Here is a 26247-nt window from a genome sequence, read left to right as displayed (position 1 = left end):
GGGAGCCTGAAACAATGGCTCGCTGGTTGATCTTTGCAGGGTGGCTGATGTGGGTCCCATAAAAGTGGGAACATTTGGTGTTGGGAGAGGTTGATGGGGTGGTGGAGCTTGGGAATCATGTGGGCTTCTTTCCTGATGATAACGGGGATTCGGGAGGCTTGTTGAAGGGCCGGAGTGAGGGTATTCCGGCATGTGCCCCAGTGGCTCAGGGCTCTTTTGTGCTTTGGCTAGAGCTAGCTGCATTGCATTCATCTCTAGTCCCATCCTTTCAATCTTTTCCATTGCTTTTTTTAACAACTGGCTCATCGGCCTTTCTTCCTCGTTACTATTCTCTGAAGTAGTCATGCTTGTTGCTACTGGTCCTTTGGATCTGGTTTGGTAAGAGTGTGTTGCCAGAATTCTTTAACAACTAACTTGTCTGGAAACAGACAACAACAAACTTTGTTAGCGTTAGATTTTAACAGATTTGATCACAACACATAGAGGATGCAATGTTCCTAGGCAGTTAACCGTTTCTACATGCTTTGCTTCAAACAACATGCGTCATCCTGGTTTACTCATTTGTCCCTTTTTTAAAGTACTTTGGGAAACCCTATATTTTATTTTATTTCTCCTTTTTTTCTTTCTTAAAAGCGGTCGAATCTTATGGGGATTGCCTACGTATCACGTCCCCGCGTGAATCAGACCAGGCGTAGTTCTGCCATAAGGTAAAGACACACAAAATTCTTTCTGGAATCATTAAGTTCATCATCAAAATTTGCTATTACAAATTACTTCCAATAAAGAATAGCAACAGTACAGACTCCACAGTTTTTAACTTGATTTGGCTAAAAGAAAAGAAAACAACACATGGGAAAGCACAAAGCCTGAACAGGACTCGACCGAAGATTAATTTCCCAACTTAGGGGCCCATGAGGCATCATTCGGCCTTTTCGCGGCTCTAGGTGTGAGGTCTCTCTGCAAGCTTTTCAATTCATTCATGATCCGATGGACGCAGCCCATGATGGAAACAAGGAGGGTTTTCCGAGGTATTTGCTCACATGTTAGGCATCTCATGTAGATGTAGTGCCCAATCTCGTCGATCCTTCCTCGAATGTTGTCCCTTTCAACGAACAATTGCCTTATTTGTCGGTTTTTTAATCCTAGTGCTTGCGCATTGTCGGCAACTGATCCTGAAACATCTCCATTTGCCTTTCCATGCAGGCCATTGCATTGTAACAACGTCTTCTGTCAGCCTGGGCATCTCGTGCTTGTTTGCTAATCCGATCATGCAGAGTGGAGTTCGTTTTCCTTAATATCCCGATGCTCATTTCATAATCCCTTATGACTTGTTGTAGGTGCTGCCTCCGGGCCATGGTACTTTTTGCCCACTTGGTTCGTAATCTTGCTGTGCTAGCCTTGGCTCTTTCCAAGTCTTCCTGGCTTTCCGCAACCTGATTTTTTAACCCTGCTATCAATCTTTTATCCGCCCGGCTTCTCAGTTGGTTGTCGGCCTCCCTTTTCATCTTCCGGATCTGAGCTTTGAGGATCTCGCCTTCTCTGATTAATCTGTTCTTTTCTCCCTTGTGGGTAGCGGACTGTAATTGGCTTTCAAACTTCATATCCTGAACTTGTTGCTTCAGTTTGCCTGTCTCGGCAAGATATTCCCGCTCTTTGGCCAACCAGTCCCACTGCTCTTGTGAGGATATGGCAAACTCTTGCAGGTGCGGTCTTTTAGCCGGCCTTGCGGATGACGTTTCCCCTTTGTACCAAGCCTGATATCCGGGCGAAACTTCCCCTTTTGTCCGATTCAATACACAAGTATTTGCCTCTAAGTATTGGCATTGGCCCCACATTTGGCGAACCCTTGCTTCAGGAAACTGGCCATCGGGACTGATCTCAATCACCTGGGTGCTTAAATCCTCGTCTTTTGGCACTATTTGACATCTCCCAAGTTGCCTTAAAACCCGATGCGGCGCATAAGGTTGAATGTTCTTAAGTCCCATTAAGAGAAAATGGGGCCTGGCTGCTGGCATGTATATAACTTCGTCGATCGGTAACCAACCCAGCGTCCACTGTATTTGACTGGCGTTGAGGGCACGGAAATATGAGGTCCATGCCGAAACTCCTTTAGGTAGGTAGGCCTCATTAACTCTGGTATAAAACTCCTCTATGCATGTCCTGTCAGCGGATCCATGGCTCAGAAACTGAGCTCGGTGACATAGGTGTTCAGTCATCCACATTTGCAACAACAAGTTGCAACCTTCGAAAAAGTTTCCTCCGGCCTTGCAGGACGTGAGAGCCCAGAATATATCGGATACAATCATGGGCGCCAGCGTGCTATCTTTCTGTGTGAGCAAAGTACTGACGACCCCCGCTATCTTTATGTCGATATTCCCGTCTTTTCTTGGGAACACTAAGAGCCCTAAGAAAGTTATCATAAAAGCAACCCGCCTATGTTCATCCCACTTTCGACGGTTACTTTTGCTGCACAACTGGTTTTCTGGTTTGTCGAATCCTCCTATGTGGCCATATCTTTGGTATATGAAACTCACAGTGCAAAAACCTTTTGCCAAGTCAGGGTTACGAATTGTTCTGACTATCTTTCCAGAAACCGGTGTACTGCCACAGCTCTTGGAGCAACCAGGTATTTATGCCTCAATGGAGCCTCAACACTGCCGATATACCCTGCTATTTCTTCTAAAGTTGGGGTAAGTTCAAAGTCCGAGAAGTGGAAGACATTGTGCGCAGGATCCCAGTGAGGGACTAGTGCCCTTATGATATCTCCCCGTGGCCTGATATCCAACAAACTCGTGAGGCCTTTCAGATATTTCTTGATTTCGTCATGCCCTTCTTTGCCTAAATCATTCCACCAAAGCCGCAATTGGAGGGGAATTTTATTCATGATTGCAAAGGGTTCATTTGGAGTCGTGCTCATTCTGCACATTTATTAATAAGATTTTAACAAACAAAACTTATTTTGATCAAAACAAAAAAAACATATGCTCACTTTCCTCAAGAGGATTTCTGAACACGACCTCTCAGCACTTCAGGGACGAAGATTTTTAAGGTTGTGTGAAAAAACAAGAGGTGGCCGTTTGTACAAAGGCAGCCTTCCGGGTTCCTTTTGGGAATATTTGGCTGTTTTTGATATAAATGGCGTCACCCGACCCTATGAAAGAAAAATACACTTTTGGCGTTTTTGCTACTTTATTAATTTTCAAAAAAAATGGGAGGTTGGACCCGGCGGGGGTTGCCTACGTATCTCACATCCGGTGAGAATCAAACCCGCGTAGTTCGGGCAATCAAGAATAAGTAGATGAACTAACTTCCTTTTTTGAATTTGTGAAAGAACTACTTTAAAAGGAGAAAGGAAATATTTTTGATTGATTTTCTTTTTAAAAGAAAGACTTCTAAGATATATATTTTTTTTTTAATTTCCATTTGTTTTTTTTTTCTTATTCTAAAGGAAGAAGAAAATATTTTTCGGAATTTTACCTTTAATAAAAGAAATGCATCTAAAAAATATTTTTTTTTGAATTTTGAATTTTCTTTTCAATTTTGAAAGAAGAAAAATATTTTCGGATTTTTTTCTATCTTATTATACATTTTTTTTAAAAAAAAAATAGTTAAAAGACTTTCTAAAGAAGTTAATAATGGAAAATATTTTTGGATTTTTTTTTTGTTTTTGAAAATTGGGGGTCTAAAAACCTTTCTAGACTTTTTGGCAAGACAAATATTTTTGCAACAAATAAAGACATATATATATTTTTTGGAAATAAAAACTTTTGGATATATATATATATATACATGTATATATTTGTGACAAATAATGAAAGACTCTTTTTTTATTATTATTATTATTATTATTATTATTATTTTTTGAATTTTCATAAAAAACCCATTTTAAAAAAGTAAGACTCTTTTTAATTTTTATTTTTATGACAAGACAAACTATATATTTCTATATATATTTTTTTTGAAAAACAAAACAGAACAACGATTTTTTTTCTATTTTTCCTTTGCTTTTAATAAAACAAACTAATAAGACGTTTCTTTTTTCTTTCCAAAATTTCGGCAGAGTTTTGACAGTATTTGGGTATTGGGTTTTTTCAAAAATAAACAATCAATTCCCTAACCGCTATTTCCTTTTTTTCAATTTCACAATATTCATAATATTCAAACACCGGTCAGCATGCGGGCATGAGACAAATAAATGCACGGAAAACAAATAGGATGCATCAGGATGGCCTTTTCATATCAGGTTGCTAGTCCTAGACGGACCCAACCCCTGTGTTGAGTCCCCTAAGTCAAATGCAACGTGATGCAAATAACCGTTCCTACTAGGGATCCGGCATGAAGTCACGTTATTCTATGTTCAAAACCTGGGTCGGTGTTCTAGACAGTGTACCCGAGCGGACCACTCGAGTTGAGGAAGGAGCTCATGTCCGGGAACCAAAAGGCCAACCGGTTTAGAAACTTTCCGAGCCTCTTTTATTTAGGGTATGACACTAACAGAATAGGGAGTCTTAACCAGTACGCACATCCCCGTAGGTAAGAAGAGTAGGTTTCAGCACAGTTTATATACAGTTCAGATAATATCAAAGCGGTAAAGGCAACATTTAGCACATTAGGCTCAAAACATGTAAAAATCAGATAAAGCCAAATATAACAATTTATCTAAGCTCGAATTTCTAACCCTGAACCAGTGGTTCTGGGTCAAAGTATTCCCCAGCAGAGTCGCTAGAGCTGTCACACCTCCTTTTTACATACCCGCGAGGGTACAGGGGAGTTTTTTCCAATTAAAGGACAATCGAAACGGGATTCGTTTATTTATTTCAGAGTCGCCACTTGGGAGATTTAGGGTGTCCTAAGTCACCAATTTTAATCCCGAATCGAGGAAAAGAATGACTCCATATTACAGTCTGCGCACCAGAAATCCGGATAAGGAATTCTGTTAACCCGGGAGAAGGTGTTAGGCATTCCCGAGTTCCGTGGTTCTAGCACGGTCGCTCAACTGTTATATTCGGCTTGATTATCTGATTTTATACAAATATGAACTTATGTGCAAAATTTTATCTTTTTACCGCTTTCTTACTTATTGTTATTATTTTACGAGAATTGCAACGTCGTGGAAACATATCTCGAACCACGTTACATCAATGCACCCGTAGTTGTTTGGCATATCTCGACTCGGTTGAGATTTGGATTTGGGTCACATAAATGTGCACCCGAGTTAAGGAAAATAAATTATTAAAGGCGCGCCTAAAGCAACTAGCGTCTTGTTATTTTGGGGAAGGCCGTAAAATTCGCTAAACGGCCTGTCCTCGAATTCTAAGTATTTTAATATATACATTTAGAGGGCCCCGCAGCTTGTGCATTTTTTGTTTGTCGAGGCTCGTCTCATTCATTATTAAAAAGAATTTGCAATGTCATGGAAATACATCTCAGACCACGTCACAATCAATGTACCCGTGATTAGAGACACATTTCGATTTCGTTGAGATTTGGATTTGGGTCACATAAATGTGCACCCGAGTTTAAGGAGATAACATTATTAAATACGCGCCTAAAGCGACTAGCGCAGGGTTATTTTGAGAAAAGGCCGTGAAGTTCGCTAAGCGGCCGATCCCGAGTTCTAAGTAATTAACACATACATTTGTGAGGGCCCCGCAATCTATATATTTTACTAGGCGAGGCTCATCTCATTTATTTTAAATGGACAAATCCTAAAGCGACTACATCTTTTCTATTAAAATTAGTCTCTAAAATAAATAAAGAAAATCCTAATTAATTACGAGCTTTTTTATTTATTTAAGAAAGCATGGCATACTAATTGCTATATTAATACAAATATTGATGAACAAGAATTTTACTAAAAAAATTCGAAATTATAAATAAAATAAAAATTTGACAACTAATATTCAAAAGAATCAAATATAGTTAGATTGAAGCTCGCATTGTTATATATAAAAAAACTATTGGAATTAATTATTCACAACCATTTGAAACTGGATTTAACCATAATTACTAAAGCTTAATAGAAAGTTTATTAGACTTAAACGTTCTTCTAATTTTGTTTGAACTCAAATCATGCCTTAATACCTAATTCACGAAATTTAGTTCAAATTCATGCCTTAGCTAAATTTAAGTACTTGTTCACAATTAACCTACTATTGATAATCTTAGAACCTTCATAGCTAGTGAATTAACCCGTTTTGCCAAGCCGATTCATTAAAGACTAACTTATGTTATTTTCTCTTATTCCAATTATTATTCAATAATACATAAAATAGCCTAAATACAATCAATAAAAGGAACAGAGAAAAAGCGAAATTAAAACTTCAAAATTCGATTCTTCATATGTATTCATGCTTCCACATTTTTAGCTTGCAATAACTAGTATTACATTCGTGTACCTGGTATTGGAAAACAAGAGAAGATGAAGCTGAGAAGCAGCAACAGTAGTAACAATGTAGCACAACAACGACAGTCCAGCAACACAGGAATAGACCAGTAACAGTAGGAATAGTAGAAAACCCAGGAGACTATAAACGACTCCAAGTATAGAGAAGAAGTAAAAGGCAGGAAGGTTCTGACTATTTCAGATCTTAAGCGAGGCAATGAAACAGTAACTATTCTTTTTCAACTTCAAAACTCTCCAAAATGAATTCTGCCCCTGTATATTCAGTGTATCCAGAATGTATATCGGGTGTATACTTCTCACTCCGCCCCCTCTTTTTTTCTTCTCTCTATCTAGTTTTTCCTCTCTTTTTTTCCACCTTCTTCCTAAATTTTCTCTTCTATTTATAGCAAAATTTTTGAAATTTTCAGATTTGTTTTTTTATTATTTTATTATTTTTTTAATTAAAAGAAATCCCACTTACAAATTGCTTTTATTTTTTTAGAAAAAGAAATCCCACCTTTATTTACTTTTATTTTTAAAATTCCAACTTTAATTACTTTATCTTATTTAAAATCCCACTTTTTATTTTTTTTAAAAGAGAATCTCACTTTATTTAACTTTTCTTTAAAAAACAAACCACTATCTTTTCTTTTTCTTTTAAAAATGCTACTTTCAATTACTTTAAATTTTTTAAATTTTCAGATACCTTTATATTTATTTTTTAATTCCAACCTTATTTTACTTTTAAATTTTTTAAAACTTTTTACTTTTTTTAAATTTTCTACATTCTTTTACTTTTTTTATTTTTTTATTTTTTATTTTTTTAAAATCATTTCCGAAATTACTATATATATATATATATTTTTTAAAATAAAAATAATAAATAAAATAAAATATTTTCGGATTTTTTTTTATATATATAAAAACAAAAAATAAAACTATTAATAGTGATAATTCACTTTTTATTTTTTATTTTTTCGGTTTTGTTTTGTGTTGGACAAAAATGAAGAAGGGGTGTTGGGTTAATGGAGCGGATCGGATCGACCCGGTTTGAAACGGACCGGGTCATGGGGAAAGTTGGGCAATTATTTGGGCCTGTGGTTTGAAATTGAAGAAGTGGCCCAATCCGATTTTTCTTTGTATTTTTGTTCTCTTTTCTTCTTTTATTTTTCTAAAACTAAATTATAAAAGTACTTAATTTATTATTAAGAACTAAATTAAGTTATAAAAGCGCAAATTAACTTCCAATAACAATTAACGCACAATTAAGTAATAATTAAGCATAAAATTGTTCATTTGGACATTAAATGCTAAAAATGCAAAAGATGCCTATTTTTGTATTTTTTATTAATTTAACAAATAAATATGCATAGACAAACATACAAATAGTTACACAAAATATCACAAAAATTGCACACCAAGAAAAATTATTTTATTTTTGAATTTTTTGGGAGTAATTCTCATATAGGGCAAAAATCACGTGCTTACAAGGGGCCTAAATCCGTGTCAGGCCCTATTAAATGGCAGACCGATTGTGATGGATCTGCATGAGCCATTGGCCCAGCCGAGGCCCAGATCGCAAACACCAGAAACTAGGTGAAGGGTCGAGCCTCTGGACACGCAGAACATCATAATTATTTGCAACGTTGATGGGGCTAGTCTCCATTTTAAATCTAGGCTCAAAGAGAGCCAATACCATGTTGCAATGGCTCCAATTCCTTGATTTCTAAAGGACTTGAGTTGGGCCCAAAAGAAGGCCCAATTTTGCAATGGCGAACAGAGACTCAAGATCGAGTCCCTATAGCCACATGACCAGCAAGGAGCTAGATGGTTCCAAATTGATCCCAAACAAAATGAAATAGATTAAATCTGCACAAAATGGCTATGACATCCATTTAGCTTCTGAACTTGATCGTTTCAGAAGGACAGAACAGACAACATAAAAAATCGGAAACTATAATCATCCTGTAATCATGTTGTACATTATTAGACAATTCTGCTTTCTTGTACAACCATGTTAATCAAATAAATTCAAACTAGCCCCAAAATGACACTAACCCTTGACAGATATGAAACAAACATGCTTAGCATGAGCTTAAACCTTTATTATAATAACTCCATGGCTCACTTGTCAGAACAAAGATTCAACAACCTGCAAGCTATATGATTGAACTTCAACTCAACTTAAACCATCCTCATGCTTGTACATTCCCAGAATTAAATTAACGAGCACACACACAGATTCTTGCAAGACATTAACAACATAAGAGAGGGGAAGAAAGGCTACCCTACTAAACAGAATATAAGATTGTATTCAGGACATTACAGAAATGAATGAAATAGAAGAGTAAGCTCAAAAGACAACTTGTATCCATGGTATTCCACAATCAAACACAAGTTTGCATTGCACATGTTGCATATAGTTCCAAGAGGTACCTGGTTTCAAACAGAAATTGATGGTTCAGCAGCAGAACAACAACAACAATGGTGTTAGCCCAAAAATAACCAAAGAAAATCGGCTTTGAGCCAAGTTTGAACCAACATATAAGATTCAATAATCCAAATACTAACTTCAGTCACTCGATGAACCAGCAGACCTCAAGACAACTCGACCTTAACCCATATTAGAACCAGCTGACCAGAAAATTGACTTAACACCAAGAAAACATCAAAAATCACCAAAGAAATCGATGAAAACAGTGTTATTCTAAGATTTTCAGCCCCTTTTCCCTTTCCTCTCAGAATTTTTAGCTATTGAAGTCTATGAAATAGTAAAATTATGCAGCTTTTATATCTTCTGGATTTCCCAGCTCTCAAAAACTCTCTTGGGTCTGCCTTGAAAGGAAAGAAATGATGCCTTTATAGGCAAGTTACTAGGGCAGCCTTGCAGGTTTGTTTTTACCTTTTTAGTTCCTTTTTACATCTTCTTTTAGCTTAAAAGTCCCTCACTTATTGGCTTGTTACTCAAGTTATATTGTTAAAAGTGTGAAATTCACAAAGAAACCCTCACTAGAAACTTCCAAATCAGTTATACTAAAGATTCCTTATGCCAATTCCCTAGACTACCCCTACCTAGATTTCCCAAGTTGCCCCTGAACCCCTCTTAGTATACTAGACAGACCGAATGGGCCATGGGTCAATTTGACCCAGCTGTTCAGCCCCAAATGAATCGGAATAGACCCAAAACCCAACCCTTAAGATCAAAAATCTATTTGGCCCAACTAGCAATTATCTAATTACCAAATAACACAGAACAATTAAAACTTTAGCCTAAATGATTTACTAACTAAATTTAACCAAACTAACAATTTTAAAATTAAACTAACAAAACTCTAATTACTCATGCATGAATGAGTAAACTCCGGAACAAATGAGGAATGATTCAAGAAGAGGAGAAGAAACAAAAAATTGAAAAACAAACGAAGAAAAGATTAAACCAAAAGAAGAAAAGAAGAATACCTAAGAAAAGTTCAGAAAATGAAAGAGGGAGCATGGGTCTTCAGATCCTCGGATTTTTCGGCCAAATCTGATGTTAATCGTGCGCTCTTACGAAGAACACGCGAATAAAATCTGATTCGACACGAAATTTTGCCAAAATTTGACTTGGGATTTCTGGGGTTCGTTTCTGATCTAAGATTCGAGGAACTAGGGCAATATTCGAGGGTAACGGAGTATGGATTTAGAAAGAGGGGAGTGAGGAGGCTATAGGGTGTGATTTTGGTGGCGTTTAGAGGTGGCGCCGCCACCAGTAGCGGTGGGATTTCAGGGCGGCGTTAGGGTTCGGGGGTGTTTTCTGACAAGGGTAGTGAGCAGAGGGGAGTTCTGAGGATGGGGGGGTAAGGGTATTCAGACACTTAAATACGTATGAGGCTTCAGTTCTGAGCCGTTTGATCAAGGGGAGATCAACGACTCAGATTGCGTAGTCCAAAACGGCGTCGTTTGGATATGGGGGGGAAACCGGACCGGATTGGACGCGGGTTTGGGCTGGGTAAAGGGTATTTTGGACGGGTCTCAGGGCCAAAGGTTTGGGCCTATGCAATTTGCATGGAATTGGCCCAAGAACTGATTTCTTTCTTTTTTCTTTTCATTCTTTTCCAAATTAATTCTTTTATTTTCAAACTCTTTTAATTAAAAAATTTCAAATAAATAAAATAAAGCCCCAACTAAATCTTAGATCAAATTAACCCTACCACATTGAATTAATTAACTCTAATAATTACCACAATTAATTAAAACCAAATTAAAGGAAAAAAATTACCAAAGTTCAAAAATTAAAATTAAAAGTGCAAAAACAACTATTTTGTGATTTTTCAATTCTTATAAAATAACTAATTTACTACTTAATTCAAGAGTGCAAAGTTAAATCCTAGATGCAAATGCAACGTATTTTTATATTTTCATTAATTAAATAGAATAAACATGCACAGACAAATGCAAACAATTAACAGAAAATGCCACAAAATTGCAAACAATGGAAAAAATTATTTTATTTTGAATTTGTAGGAGTAATTTATATAGGGCAAAAATCACGTGCTCACAACAATTTCCAATCATGATCCTTGCAAATCGGATCATCCATATAATATATATATAAAAAAAAACTATATAAGAACTTCGGATTTCAAACTAATGTAATTGGCTTAGGAAGGTCAACTAAATAGTTACTGTGTGGAATATTTACTTCTAAATCCAAAACACTTCTTGGAAAATTAAAGTTTTTATATGAGTTTTAGCCAAGGTATGTAATCTTTATGGTCCAATAACTGTTTATGGTTAACTTCAACACTTATATATACATAATTATTTATAAAAATAATTTTAATATTTAAAAGTATTTTTCAATATGTATTGCGTATTAAATATTAATCACCTTTAATCGACTAAATCAAATGAGTTTTAGAATTGAGTAATTGTCATTTATATAAAGACCAAAGTGGAATATTACACATACATTTAATGTATTTACAACTAAAAGTTATCATGAGATAAATATAATTACCCAATTAATAAGGCTGAAAAATTTATGATAGGGAGTTGTTTTCATTTTCATGGGCCTTACAAGAATCCTACTAGCTGAACTCCAATGTGATTACTGCGCGGAAATGACATTAGGTAGCCATTTTTAAGTGTGTTATTTAAAATATATTCATACTTTACAATGTATTTAAAGATTAATCAATTTTACTCAAATTTTAGGATACAATGTCCTAGAGTTTAAATATCAAAATTTAAACTTCAGGACATCGTGTCCTAAAGTTTAAAAATTGTGTCCATAAATTTGAATCTTATGTCTTGAATTTTAAATTAGTAGTTCAGAAATTCAGAATACTTATTAGCCCTGAATTTCAAATTAGCAGCTCAAAAATTCAGGACACGAAGTCATGAATTTCCAAATTTAGAAAGCTTAGTCCTGAAGTTTCGGTGAATTGGCTAATCTTTAAATATATTATAAATTGTGAATATATTTTAAAAACAGACTTAAAAGTGACTATTGTTGCGCTTCGCACATGCACCGAGTAGGCCAAAAAAGAAAAAGGAAAAACTACACAATATAGTCACTCCAAAAAGCCAACAAAATGTATTTTTGTATATTAATAAATAATGTACATATTATATATTAGGCTAGCCGATGTAATTATTTTTGGCAATTGGCTAAATTGTAACTTGCCCCAAAATAAATAAATAACCTTTAACTTATATAATTATGCTTTATATATTGCATCATAGAAACCCAATCTCTCCATATTGTGCCAACATCGTACACAACCACAAACCCTAGCCTTGCGTAGCACCTTCTCAGATCTGACTATTCCGCAAACCCCTCAATCTTACCGATGGGTTCCAGAAAGACCGATTTCGGCGACGGCGCTAGTCCTGGGTTCGTCTCTCTTTTATTTTGTTAGATAAATTGAAAATTTTCTATGAAAATATGTAGGTGTATTGCCCAATTAATTGGTTTGTTTTTCGTATAAAGATTGATGTGTATTGATTAGGTTTTTTTTGTTGCTATTTGTTAACGTATTGAACAGAAAAATCTTTATTGGAGGTCTAGCGAAAGAGACAACGTTAGGTTAGTGTTTTAAACTGTTTCATACTTGTTTTTATGTATTACTAATTGTTTCTTGCTAGTAGATTTTTGATTTACCGACTAGGGTGGCGTTAAAATTGGACTTTGATTTTGGTAGAACAATTTGTGAAGTACTTTGAGAAGTATGGGGAGATAATAGACTCGGTGATTATGAAGGATAGGCATACTGGTAGACCCAGAGGTTTTGGGTTCATCACTTATGAAGATCCATCTGTTGTAGACACTGTTATAGCCGAATACCATATTATCAATGACAAACAAGTGAGTAGTTTAGCCTCAGTTTTGCTACTGCAATTAGTCTTAAGTCTTATTAGTACGTTAATTTTGAAGCTATTGCTTTTCCAAGAGTGTTTTGACCTTATGATACATTTATATGCCATTAAAAATATAGTGAATTTTTATATTTTTGTAATTCTTCATTTCTTAATTTAAAACTCGGTATGACATGAGTTGAGCTTTAAATAGAGAAACATGGTCATCTGACGATTCATATAGCCAACCCCAACTTGTTTGGGACTTGGGCTTAGTAATTGTTGTATGTCCATCCTGCCTGATTTTCAATTGTAGTCAAATTGAGTTGAAAAGTTAGAAAACTATGGTGAACTTTGTTGACTGCCTCCAATATGCACAAACAGTTTAGTTAGTCATATGCTTGTGAGGTCATGAGCTGGAATTATGGGTTTCATTTATTTATTGGAGTTTTGAATATTACTGGTTTTTGAAGCTTCAGCTGAAAATCATCTATTTTTAAGTACTTGAAAGATTCTGGCTTCTGAATTGTGGTATTGGTCTTTGCCAGGTTGAGATTAAAAGAACCATTCCGAAAGGATCTGCTGAGTCAAAGGATTTTAAAACAAAGAAGATCTTCGTTGGTGGCATTCCAACTACCATGACTGAAGGTAACAATGTGGTTTTTGTTACATCACTAATTTTATTGTCTGGCAGTTGCATTAGTATTCTTTAAGCTTTGAAGTACTTTAACTGATGTCTCTTGTACATTGGTTGTCAGATGAATTCAAGAACTTTTTCTCCAAGTTTGGGAAAGTAACAGAGTACGAGATCATACGAGATCACGTGTCCAAGCGTTCTAGAGGTTTTGGATTTATTGTGTTTGACAATGAACAAGTAGTTGATAATTTGCTGGCTGAGGGAAATAGGATTGACATGATGGGTACTCAGGTAAGTTTTGTAGGATATTTTTCTATGATGTCAAATGTTCTAGGACATGGCTGTCGTGCGTGCAAAGTGGATCTACAAGTTGCGCTTTCGTACCATCTCCCAGCCCAAATTTTCTTCTTTTAACCTATACCTCTCTGTCTTAAGGAGTTTCCTGCATGTGTGACAGTTTAATTTAAGGAATATAAGTTTGTAGGTTTTCCAATGTGGTATGCATCTTATAGCGCTCAGCTGTCAGACTATTGTGCAGGTGGAACTTCTAGGTTAACTTGCTTCTTTATTGTAGGTTGAGATCAAGAAGGCAGAACCAAAGAAACCCTCAAACCCAGCATCTGCTCCTGCATATGGTAGTGACTCTAGGGGGCGTGGATATGGTGATAGTTATGGAGGATTTGGCAATTCATATAGCGGTTTTGGCAGTGGCGGTTTTGGCCCTGCTTCCTATAGGTCGTTTGGAGCTAGGTTTGGTGAATATGGATATGGTGGTGGTGAATTTGGTGGTAGATATGGAGACTTTGGCGGTAGTGATTTTGGTGGTTACCGTGGGGACCCGTCACTTGGTTATTCTAGTCTTTTTGGCTCTTATGCTGGTGGGTTTGGTGGGGGATACGGTGGCAGTGGACTGGGTTCATATGGCCGTGGAGGTGGTTATGGAGGTTATGGTGGAGTTGGGCCTGATGCTAGTTATGAATCTGGCCCTGGTGCTGGTTACGGTGGACCAGGAGGTTTATATGGAAGTAGGGCAGGCTATAGTGGCAGTGGCCGTTACCATCCTTACTCCAGGTAGATTTTCCTAAGCGATGTAGGAGTTGCATTCAGGTCTCTTGGTTATTGCATCCTCAGCCCAGGGTTGAGTAGATATTTGGAGCACTAGCAAGCAGACACCACCTAGAAGATTTGAAGAGCCCTAGTTTGCCACTTCTTATTACTACTGTGCGACCAGAGAACCATATCTAGATAAATATAATATAGTTTGTGCTTTGTCTTAGTTTAGACATTCTCTCTTTTTATGAAATATGGATTAGCTATAACCTAATTTTGGAGTTATTCATGTGTCTTGTAAGTTTGGTTTCATAGATACATGTGATGCAGGCAGGCTCTTATTGTTCTCTATTTAGTAAGTACTCTCCTCATCAGGAATCACTCTATGATAGATTCATGTCTTGTGAGTTTGGTTTCATAGATACATGTGTTGCTTCTCTATTTAGTAAGTATGCACCTCAAGTGAAAATGGTATTTAAGTGTAAGTATGCACCACTCTATGATAGATTAATGATATTTTTATGTTTAGAGATCTATGGTTCTTGGTGTCTAGTTGTCGGTTTGATTGGTGTAGTTGGCTTAGCTTGGTCACACTCAATCATAGTTGGTGGATATTTTAAGTTGTTTTCCTTCGTGCCACTTGAGTTTTTTTTTAGAAATGTGTGTTGAGCCACGTACCTGAGAATTTGATGAAGCCGTTTACATTTTAGTCTTAAATTGGAGAATGTTAGTCTACTCCATTTAGTTGTGACAGGATCTTTATGTCTTGTTTCTACCATTCATATTTAAGGTGCTCACAGCCTTGTCAAAAAAAAAAAAGGGGGGGGGGGGGGGCAGCAAAAAGGGTGCTTACTTGTTTAGCAAGCTGTCCCATAGTACTTTCTTTTGTTTTCTCCCACTTCATCCTTTTCTCCTTCACTTAAATTGTTTTCTGTCTTTATTCAAGATTTAATTTGTGTATAATCTCAGGTTAGTGTCTTTAGTTGGCTCATTCCTGTTGTAAATGCCTGAAATTCAGATCTAATTTTGTGTCAAGAATGATGTGCTGGTCACAGTTTTGTAAATTCATCTTCTATTCGAGTTTATATAACCTTTTGAAACGCATGCATATTGTTGTTAATATTTTGTTGATTACTGGTTTTCTCTGAACCCTGTGATTGGATCTTTTGAGGGAGAACCTGACCTCTGGAAGGCCAAGGTAACCCTTTTCCCTGTTTTGTAGCCGAAAGGAATATTAAGAAGGGACGTTAGATGACTTGAATTGTAGTGAGAAGTCAAAAATTTAAGTGAAAATACATATTATTCAAACATATTTAATTGAGAAGTGTGTGTATGCAAGACATATGTCTTGCATTTATTGGTTTGGTGTAAATATTAGATGTATGTAAGTTTTTATCCTTGCAACATACTTTGATTTTTTGGTATTAGTGGACATAGATTAACTAATACCAAAAAATCGAAGCATGCTAAATGGTGAAAACTTAATCATGCCTAACGTTTACATCAAATCAATGAATGTAAGATATGTGTCTTGTATAAACACACTTAGGGGTCGTTTGGTTGGTGGGATGGTATAGACATGGATATTCCATGGGGTGAGATATAGTTAATCCCACCATTTTAGTACAAAATGGTTTTCGGGACCAAGTAATACCCATAATTAAATGCGGGATACAATAATCCTGCTTTTTATCTCGGAATTGTTATTCTTTTTCCCACCAACCAAATGACCCCTTTTGGCTTAACTATGTTTGAGTTGTATCTATATTCGCTTAAATTTCAATTGCCAAGGTTATATTGTTTGTCTTGGTGTTGATACTTCTGAGCGTAAGTACGTGCGTTGGTGTTCACACTAATCCAATGGAAATATGGCATGCCTTCCCATACTCTTATTAGTGAACACCGACCTGCATCGATGGTCACAGTAATCTAATGGAAATATAGCATGTCTTCCCATACACTCTTATTAATAAGCCAGACTAAGCCCATTTGGATTGTGGCTTATTTTAAGTGCTTTTAAGCCAAAATAGCTTTTAAGTCATTTTGTAGTGTTTGGATAAAGTAAAAAAGTGCTTTTAAGCACTTGTTTTTAAGCTAAAATGATAAAAATAAGCCAAAAGCTAGAATTCCTAACTTATGGCTTTTGGCTTAAAAGTCACTTACAACAAGCCCATCCAAACAGGCTCTAAATTAATGATGTTTGCGACTTTTATTGTTTCAACTCAAATTCTTTTCCTCTCTTACGTGCCATGACTAACTCTTACATTTGGTTCAGCAATATCTATGTCTAACGCTCAATGTCAATGCTTTGTGACGCCCTCATGAATGGTAGGTAGCTTTATGTTTAAGTCATGCTATTGCAATCTCAGACAGAAAAGACCTTGTTACTTTCAGATGACACAGCAAATGAGAGGTTCTTAATCAATTAAAGAACTAATTTGGTTATAGGAATATAAATGATTGGTTGGTTACCTTAAATTGCAGCAGCCAACATTCGGTAGTCTTCATTTTTATAAAAGAACAAATCATAGTTAATCGCAACTGTTTTCTCTTGATTCCAATAAATGTAGTTCATAGTATTTGCTTAACCCAATCCCTAAATTATGGGATTGCTTTGTCCATTCCAATCTCTCGTAAGTTGGGGGTTTAGAATGAAAAAAGAACAATTGATCACATTACGACGTCCCTCCCTTATGTTATCTTACAATGATAACTCATTATCAGTTTTCTTTGATATAATTGGCGCATGATTAGAAACTTGTTGAATAATAAGCAAATTCTTCTATTCTTTTCCACTTAAATACTAGACCTTTTGATTTGCGATATGGTTTAAATTAGTGATAGGCGCCTAATCAACGTCGCGCACTGCACCCTCACCATTTGTCACTCACCACTTTGGTCTGTCACTTGTTGCTCTTCAAAAGTATGAGAACCACGGAAAAATTGAAGTGAAAGAGCTATGCTTCACTTGATTGAATTCACCTGTCACGGGACAAGAAAACGATCAAACGCAACAATGGGGAAAATCAGATCTAAAGCCAGACAAACAACAAATTGCATAGGAAATGACATATGCTCTGCACATGAACTAGCAATGACCATTAGTTTTAGCTTGGAGATCTCAAGTAGAAATGCTCAAGATACAATATTAGCAGCATTGAAAATCATAAACAGTATTACCAGCTCAAGACCTTTCCAAAAAGGTTCAGAAAGATCAATGTACTAAAGTGCCAAAATGAGCATACAGAAAGGAACATAGAAACTAAGGCGTGATTTACAGTGTAAAAGGATCTATCTGCCATCACAAAAGAACTAAGTCCACATAATACACAGCCAAAATGTCAGTTGCACTCAACACCAGCTTCTGCAGCACGGCGAGGCTTGTTTTTCCGCCTATGGCGGAAACCATTATTTGACCTAGTAGATTCAGCGTTGCTTGATCTTGTTCCATTATCGTTTTCTTCTTTAACTGAATCATGCTTTTCTTTCATCCGAGTATTCTGATTCCTCTTCTTCCCATTTCCCGTAGCAGAATTTTTAATCTCCAAGTTTGGAATTCCATTTTTTTCATTCTCAGAATCTTCCTCTTCGATCATCTCAGTTGCTTCTTCCTCAATGTCATCTTTGAGTGATTTTTGTGGCCTTCCTCTCTGAGTAGGGATTTTCTCTTCCTCATCACTTCCTGGATCATTGGGGTCAATTACACTCAACTTCTTACCCTTTCCTCTTCCTCGACCCATTGCCTTGATAACCCCAGGGCTTAACAAACTAGCAGCAAACACCCCTGCTAAATAAAATAAAACAGGAGACATGAATCAACTATATTTTCCAATGGAAGATTCAAAAAGAAAAACTTTACAGAAGGATATCCAAGTTATCAGTAGAAAAGTGCACACAACACTTAATAATCCTGGATACGCAACAATCAAGTAAATACAATCTCTCTTTTTTCCTTCTGTTTTTTTTCAGGGATTAGATGCATGGGAGGAGAACTGGCTGTCAAAAACAAGAGGCAAAAGCTACCCCTACAGAAAGATAACCCCGAGGACTTAAATTACGCGACAATGACAGGAAGTCAAGACCTCCATTCCCAGTTAACTCTGATTGTTTGAGGCAAAGTTTGAAGAAATTGCTACATGATCAATAAATACCCCAAGTTGGAATTACCCTCCCGTTCCTACACTTTTCAGTACGGAAACACACTGTCCACTCTTTTCTGTACTACTCCACATAAACCAGAAACCAACTTTGGAACAAAGAAAAACAGATTTTGATATGTGGACAACCTAATTCAGAAGATGATGCATACAGATATGTACTCCCAACTATGTCTAGCTTCAGTCAGTATACTTCAGCTATCCTGCCGCCTCCGCCAGTATCAGTCTGAAAGAATAGCTAAGTGCCCTATGTGAAATGATCAACTATAGTTACTCTCAAGAGGTGACATAAATACTGCGGAAGGCTTTAGAAGTAGGCAAGTAAAATTTGCAGGGCTCTTAATTGTTGCATAAGTTTAAGCAACTATATAAGCAATACTAAAGGTAATAACATTGTGTAGAAATAGACTCAGTTCTACTGCACATTCCAAGTTAAAGATGTAATGTCTATGCACAAACAGCTTCACATTACGACTAAAGCAAAGCTTGATTGGGGTGAAAGGAGGAAGTGGTGCACGAGCAGAAGTAAGAGGGGGAATGTACAAATCATTACCCTCACTTTATAAGGAAGTGAAAGAGGAACAGAAAAAGTCCTTCAGATTTTTCATTGATGGAGAGGAGAAAGGATAACAGTTTTACTTCCATTTGAATTGTAGTAAACAACTGCATGCAGGTATCAATACATCACCTAGATAAGGTAATCCAATTATATTCTCTTCCGACTCTTATCCTTTTTAAGAAATAACATAGTTTAAGCGAAACAATATTGAGTATCACGACCCTTTCCATCCCAGCATAGCATTACATTTATTAAAAAAAGAGAGATGAAAGTTGTTTCACATCATACTTCTTAAAATAAATCTCTTGGTCACAAGACTTGCTGATCAAGAATGAGAAACGTATGAAATGATTCAGATCCCAAAACAGATACTAGGACAAGATTGAGAGAAAACAACGAAACGTTAAGACTGTTAGTTGGAGTTTGCACAGAAGTATTTAGAGCCTGATTAATTTTGTTAAGAGCTCTAATCAGTTTGGCTCTAACCAAAATTAGTAATGCTCCATCTATGCCCCAGCTTCTAGAATACACTGAAAAACACGGTACAGCTAGTTCTGAGGATATGATTGCAACATAGCATCCAAGAAAAAAAAGAAAAAGAACACAAATAACACTACCGATCAGTACTATACTAGATTACTGAATAGTGGACTTCACAGAGTTAACCAATCAACTAAACCTCAAACCTGAAAGATGGACCTCATAGAGTAAAATCACAAAATAACTTGACCAAATTAAAAGGCTACTTCAAGGTGAAAGAGTATAAAGAATTTTTTCCAGCCAGTATGAGCAAAGGAGCACCGAATAAGGAAGAAATTCAAGTAAGACTGCATGAATCCCACTTGTTTTTTAAATGATAGTTCTTTGTTTTATTTGGGCATGAATGAAATATTCGCAGATATGTACTCTTTCAATGCAGCATACGCTACTTAACAAATAAGCAAAATTTCCAACTTCTGAAAGGGTAAAGCCACATAACAGAGAGCTTAGAGCATTTAGCTGAGTGCAAAAGTATATTATATCATGGAAACCATGTTCCTCATTCCCTATACATAGGTTCTTCAGAAAAGGATGTGAGACCTTGAATAATCATTTTCAACTTTAAGCGACATTAAAGGCAACAAATCAGACACTACTGCAAACAGCAAAGCATGTATATCTTATATGTTCTTACCGTTATCTAATGGTTTAAAATCAAATTTTGCTTCACGTTCCTAGATCTAGTTCCGCATATCATCTTATTCTCTACAACCGACTGGAACCAGGCATCTTATTTAATCCCTTGCCCTTCATCATGCTCCTCACATTCTCAACATTCTCCCACTCTCCTTCAGCAGCATAAATATTTGAGAGAGCTACAAGACCTTCAGGCTTCTTCAGATCCATGTGCAATATATCCTTAGTCATCTTTTCAGCAAGATCTCTCCTTGTGTAGACCTTACAACCACTGAAGAAAGCCCCAATAATTGAATCTGTAATTTCTGTTGGCATATCTTTGATTATATTGTAAGCCTCTTCCAGCCTCCCAACACGACACAAAAGATCAATAACACAAGCATAATGCTCTTTCCTTGCTCTAACGCCATAAGACTCCTCTATGGACCAAAAGATCTTCAAACCTCTCTCAACTAAACCAGCATGACTACATGCAGAAAGAAGAGAAGTTAATGTTACTTCATTTGGCAGCACTCCTTCATACTGCATCTTCTCAAAAAGTTTGATTGCATGTTCTACTCTGCCATGCTTTCCATAACATCCTATCATAGCATTCCATGATGCAATATTCTTGAAAGTAACGGAACTGAAAACATTCCAAGCCTCTTCCACGCTACCACATCGACTGTACATGTCAATGAGAGCACTAGAAACAAAGACATTAGCAAAAAACTCTAATCTATATACTAAGCCATGAATTTCTTTCCCCCTAGAAAGAGAGTCAATCAACCCACACAGAGGAAGAAGCCCAGTGAGAGTGACTTCATTGGGCTTAACTCCTGCATCCAACATGTCCTGAACTAAGGCTAATGCTTCAGTCGATCTGTGGCTTTGAACGAACCCCGAAATCATGGCATTCCAAGTAACCAAATCTGGAGTCAACCCCTCTTTATTCATTTTAGACAATAACATGAAAGCTGTGTCACAATCTCCTTTCCTAGCATATCCAGCGATCATTATGTTCCATGTAAAATCATTAGGCCTTATGCCTTCTAATCTCATCTTTTCAAACAAAATAAAGGATTCTTCTATTTTCCCCGTGTTAGCATATGAATGTATCATTGATGTCCAGGATACAATATCTCTCTCAACCATTACATTAAAAACTAAACGAGCATATTCTGTATTGCCACATTTACCATACATATCAATCAAGGCATTGGCAACCGATAACTCTGACTCAAATCCCATTCTATATATCATACTGTGCACTTGCTTTCCTTTGTTCAGATCCATTAGACCAACACATGCTTTCAACACAATAGCAAATGTGTACTTGTTCGGAATAATTCTTGATTGTTGAAGAAGAGAGAAGTAACCAATGGATTTCTCAGGGTAGCCATGAAATGCCAAAGCTGAAATCATCCAATTAAATGCAAAAATATTCAGGTTTCTGGTTCTTTCAAACACAAGATCAGCTGCATCAAGATCCCCACAACTTGCATAGGCACCAATGAGCTTTGAATTCAGTGACAAAGCATTCATGTCTATGTGCGATGTTAACATGAGTGCATGAATTTGCTTGCACGGTTCCAGCAACTTAGCTTTCAAACATTTTTGCAATAATAAGCCAAAACTGCTTACAGACAAGTTGATTGGGGATAAGAGGCACAGATTCATGTCTAAAAGGAAATCCGAAATGGTTACATTCAGATGTTGTGTTGATTCAATATTCTACTGACCAAATACTGACTGAATCTGCAATTGTAAGACTGTAAGATAACATATGAAGTCAAATATGATAATACCCAACTCAAAGCCCAAAAGCACAACCTTTAACATCAATCTTGCCACATTCAACCATGAATGCGAGAGAATCAAATTCCCATTCCTAAGCACTAAAAGATGTGAAAGCAAATTTCAAAAGAAGGGCATTTCACCCTGGAAAAGTGGAAAGATCTGTAGAGCAAGGGAACCAAGGTCTTTAGCCCAATAATTCAAGATTCCTGAAACCAAATCTAAATTGCTGATGACAAAACCACAGAAGCCTCAGTCCCTCCCCAGTCCCTACATCTAGTACATATGTTCTGCATTTGTAAACTGAAGACTCGCTGAAAGACATAAACTGCTAATTAAAGAGTAATAATATCCTATAGCCAAGGGTAGATGTAGTTAAAGACTAATAGGTTCATCTGAACCTAGTAGCTTCGGCTCGCAGGGGCGGAAGCAACATTTGAGTATCGGGTTTATTTGAACTAAGTACTTTCGACGGAGCATAAATTTATGCGTAAAAATGCCCCAAAAGTGCAACACATAATAGATATAAACCCTAACTATAAAAATATAACGGGTTCAATGCCAAAAAATATTAAAAGCTGAAACCATATATTTTAAATCCCGGATCCGCCTCTATTGGCTCGGACCTTGTTTATGGGTTAAAAAATTCACTAAACAAGTACAAAATAGTAGATTTTGAACTCAGTAAATTGAATGAGTTGCAGTAGAATTCTAAACTCGAACCCATAATGTTCAAATCCTGGATGCGCCTTTGCAGATAAAAACCTCATTGACATGCAAATACTAACTAACAAAAGAGACATTAGATGCCGAAGATTAGAGCAGAATTCAAATCACAAGCAGCTATGAAATTCAACATATATAAAATCTCAAAAGGGCAGTGGAGAAACTGATATATGGGAACTCACCAAATGAGTCATTGGAATAAAATTAAGTAGTCAAAACATGAGATGAAACGCCAAGAACACTGTGACCTAGAATTCTTTTCCTCGTTTAAGTAGGTTTAAACAGCTAAAATTAGCAAAAAATATATGGGTCAAAAACAGATCCAGAGTAGTTATCAACCCGAATATGGGATTTGGGGGGGGGGGGAGGGAGGAAGAGAGAGAGAGAGGAAGGGAAGTAAGAAAGTGGAAAGGATAATTTTCTCAACGGTTCTATAGAGACTCTCGAAGTGCTAGCAAACTTGTAGCTAACTCAATGTTTTGTATGGTTGTACTGTAATGTACTGTATTGTATATGTTTTGCTGTTAAATACTCTCTCTGTTTCAGTTTATGTGAATTTATTTACTTTTTGGGCTGTTCCAAAAAGAATAATACCTTTCTAAATTTAGAAACAATTTAGCTTAAAATTTCAATATGCTTTTATAACCACACAAATACGTTGGGCTCTTTTTTGACTTGTTTAGGACCACAAACTCCAAAACTCTTCCATTTTTCTTAAACTCTGTGTCCAGTCAAACAAGTTCACATAAATAGTTACCTCCTATAGCAAAGGTTGATACCTTATTTATTTTAAATAAATACCCTTTTAAAAAATTATATTTCATAGCTACCTTTTGATTTTTTATAGCCAAATATCTATTTATGGTCACCTCCTACCCTTAAGCCATAAAATAAGCTTTGTATTATTTTTCTCTCTCCACTCAAATTTCTCCTATTCCCTCAAATTTCTCGTATCCCCTGCCCTCTATCTATTCTCTCCCTCTCTCTCTCTCATCTTCCACCTTCATTTTATTACCAGAACTCTCCGGCAAAGCATCAGAATTAGAGTTTTCCTGCAAAGACTCTGCTTCAACCTCACCACTACTGAAGACTCTGCTTCAGAATTAAAGTTTTCCGGCGAAGAATTACTGATACTGCTTCAACCTCACCTCCGCCGCGGAGCAACTTGAATTTTCTTGAACTTCGTCAAGCCTCCTAAGATCTCAAATTCAAGTTGCACAAACTTTGGACATCAATGAAAAACTCCGTCGCATGCTACAATTCCAAGAGAACTACTTTATAAGTAAGGAAAGTTGTAATATTTATCTATTTAGAAGTTTCAAAACGAGTGAATTCTAATTTATTTATTTTTAAATAGAAGCTAAAAGAGCCAGAATATAATTTAATATAAATTGTAAAGAATAGGTTTTTTGAAGCGCATGTGAGAGTTTTATGGTAACAGGAACAGTGGCGTTTCGAGTCAGAATCGCGGCCCTCTCGACGAGATGACATTAGGATTGTTCTTGAACGAAGACGACGGAGTTTGGGGCTGAGCAACTTGAATTTTCTGTTAATATATTTCAATGTATGTTAATGTATCTCGCTGTATTTTCATGTATTTCATTGTATTCATTGTCTTTTTTTAATTGTATTTCAATGTATCTCGCTGTATTCCATGTATTTCATTGTATTCATTGTCTCGTTGTATTCCATGAATGTATTCATATATTTTTTAATAATATAATTTATGTATTCATATGTATATATGAATTCAAATTGCTCTGTTTTTGTTGTATTTATTGGTTGGGAAAAATATTCAGCATATTTTCTCTGAAGATTGCTATATTTTTGGGGTGTTTTTCGGTTGAGAATCTTTTTTGTAACTGAAAATATGTTATAAAATAATAAAAGAAGAAGAAGATTATTACAGAGAAAAGTAGAGAGAGAATTCTTATTGATTTGGAATGATTTACAACGGAATATGACCCCTCTATTTATAGGGAAAGAATGACTTAGTCACCAAGTAAAATCCCTACAATCTCTCTAAAATATAGACATTCACCTTAAATAAAACTCTATTTATAATACTCCCCCTTGAATGTCTATTCAACAGATAATGTGTCTCGTTAAAACTTTAACTAAAATAAAACCCAGTGGGAAAAAAATTTTAGAGAAGGAAAAAGAGTACATATATCTAACAATACGCCTTTTGGTTGTCTCATTAAAAACTTTGCAAGGAAAATCAGTGGGACAAAATCTTGTAAGGAAAAAAAGTACAACACGTATTAACTCCCCCTCATGAGAGCATTAATTCACATCCTTGAACCTTCACATTCCAATCATGTGCATCATCTTCAAAAGATCGTTGGTAGAGACTTGATAAATAAATCAGCCATATTAACTTGAATGAATATGTTGCACTTTCAAATCATCATTCTTGATAGATGCATTGTCTTCATATGATCTTGTTGGAATCGTCATTTCAATATCTTCACATAGCGGTAAAAACTCTTGCTATCATATTATCATGCTTATAGTTATAGCAAGATACATTTGTGAACAAATTGCACTAAGGATGTGGTACTTCAAGATCAAGAATTGTATATGCTTCAAGCAATTTAAATCCTTCAGGGATTATCATATAAGTATAGTCATATAAGTCATATAGTAGACTTTAGATGCATATCAAGTTTTCATGTCATGTCGACATATAAAATACATGAAAGTGATTGCACACATCTATTGACTTTATACTTTCGAGTGTTTGAACTATATGTCTAAAACTATGAAACCAAATTCTACTTGAATTGTTTCTTTAGACTTAAGATCCTCATATATATTTAGCGCTATCATAGATATAGTCGACGAACATTTTATATCGATTCCAATATTTTTTCATAAAGACATGACATAGAGATCTCTTCATTCATATTTTCAGGTACCTGAATCTCTCTTGAGATTTTATGAAGTGTTATATCATGTGATCTTATAGATCACTTGCCTCCTTTATTATGATCATTTTGATAATCTTAATTATCAAGAAGTTTATTTGAAACTGTGTCTATACGTTTTAATCTTACCATAGAATTTGTCCTTCTAGGACTTAATATGAACATTTGCAATGAGAATATAGTTACTTTGTTTGGGTCAGCAAATGCGTCTTACATGCTTTGCAATATATTGCAAATGAATTATCCTTTTATAAACTTTAAGTTCATATTATCTTATTCGAGGATCTAGATGTACACACGATAATTCATTCCACGTAACTTTTTCTCAATTGTTTATCTTGTCTCCCCCTCATGTTAGAAAAACTAACTTTTTCCCTCAATTTTGGGAACCCATCTTTGTTCATTACGGTGTTAATAAAAATATACACAACACATCATTAATAATAAGATGAAATTATTTGGTTCCTGACCTTGAACCACTTGTGAGGGGAGAATATAATATACTTTAGTAT

General features: G+C 35.9%; 3 protein-coding genes across 4 annotated transcripts; 1 reads left to right on the top strand and 2 right to left on the bottom strand.

Moving 5' to 3' along the window:
• The first annotated feature begins 12212 nt into the window (after window positions 1-12212).
• LOC107765935 (heterogeneous nuclear ribonucleoprotein 1-like) lies at window positions 12213-14469 on the top strand. The gene is given in 6 exon segments (NM_001324895.1): window positions 12213-12263; window positions 12415-12455; window positions 12571-12734; window positions 13273-13372; window positions 13483-13652; window positions 13936-14469. Coding segments are annotated over 6 exon segments (1020 nt in total). The 5' UTR covers window positions 12213-12219; the 3' UTR covers window positions 14437-14469.
• Window positions 14470-17489: 3020 nt separating this feature from the next.
• On the bottom strand, window positions 17490-23304 carry LOC107765936 (pentatricopeptide repeat-containing protein At5g59600). Of its 2 annotated transcripts, none has more exons than XM_016584634.2 (3): window positions 22988-23304; window positions 20302-22040; window positions 17490-18195 (listed from the first exon to the last, which is right to left on the bottom strand). In XM_016584634.2, exon 2 carries the CDS (start codon window positions 21960-21962, stop codon window positions 20373-20375), a length of 1590 nt encoding a protein of 529 aa, XP_016440120.2. In that variant the 5' UTR covers window positions 21963-22040; window positions 22988-23304; the 3' UTR covers window positions 17490-18195; window positions 20302-20372. The 2 variants fall into 2 exon arrangements, with proteins under 2 accessions (XP_016440120.2, XP_016440119.2); XM_016584633.2 differs by having other exon boundaries at window positions 17490-18198; window positions 22988-23296.
• LOC107765937 (uncharacterized) lies at window positions 17753-18223 on the bottom strand. Its single transcript, XM_016584635.1, has one exon. The coding sequence runs from the start codon at window positions 18221-18223 to the stop codon at window positions 17753-17755; it is 471 nt and encodes a 156-aa protein (XP_016440121.1).
• Window positions 23305-26247: the final 2943 nt, after the last annotated feature.

The sequence above is a fragment of the Nicotiana tabacum genome, chromosome 10 (assembly GCF_000715075.1).
Source record: "Nicotiana tabacum cultivar K326 chromosome 10, ASM71507v2, whole genome shotgun sequence".
NCBI classification, from domain to species: Eukaryota; Viridiplantae; Streptophyta; class Magnoliopsida; order Solanales; family Solanaceae; genus Nicotiana; species Nicotiana tabacum.
Note: the sequence above shows the minus strand (reverse complement) of the source record. Positions and strands in the feature narration are given on the sequence as shown.

Excerpts from the sequence above, each read along its gene's own strand:
- LOC107765937 (XM_016584635.1), bottom strand. The coding sequence starts at position 18,223 with ATGTCTCCTGTTTTATTTTATTTAGCAGGGGTGTTTGCTGCTAGTTTG.
- LOC107765936 (XM_016584634.2), bottom strand. The coding sequence starts at position 21,962 with ATGAATCTGTGCCTCTTATCCCCAATCAACTTGTCTGTAAGCAGTTTT.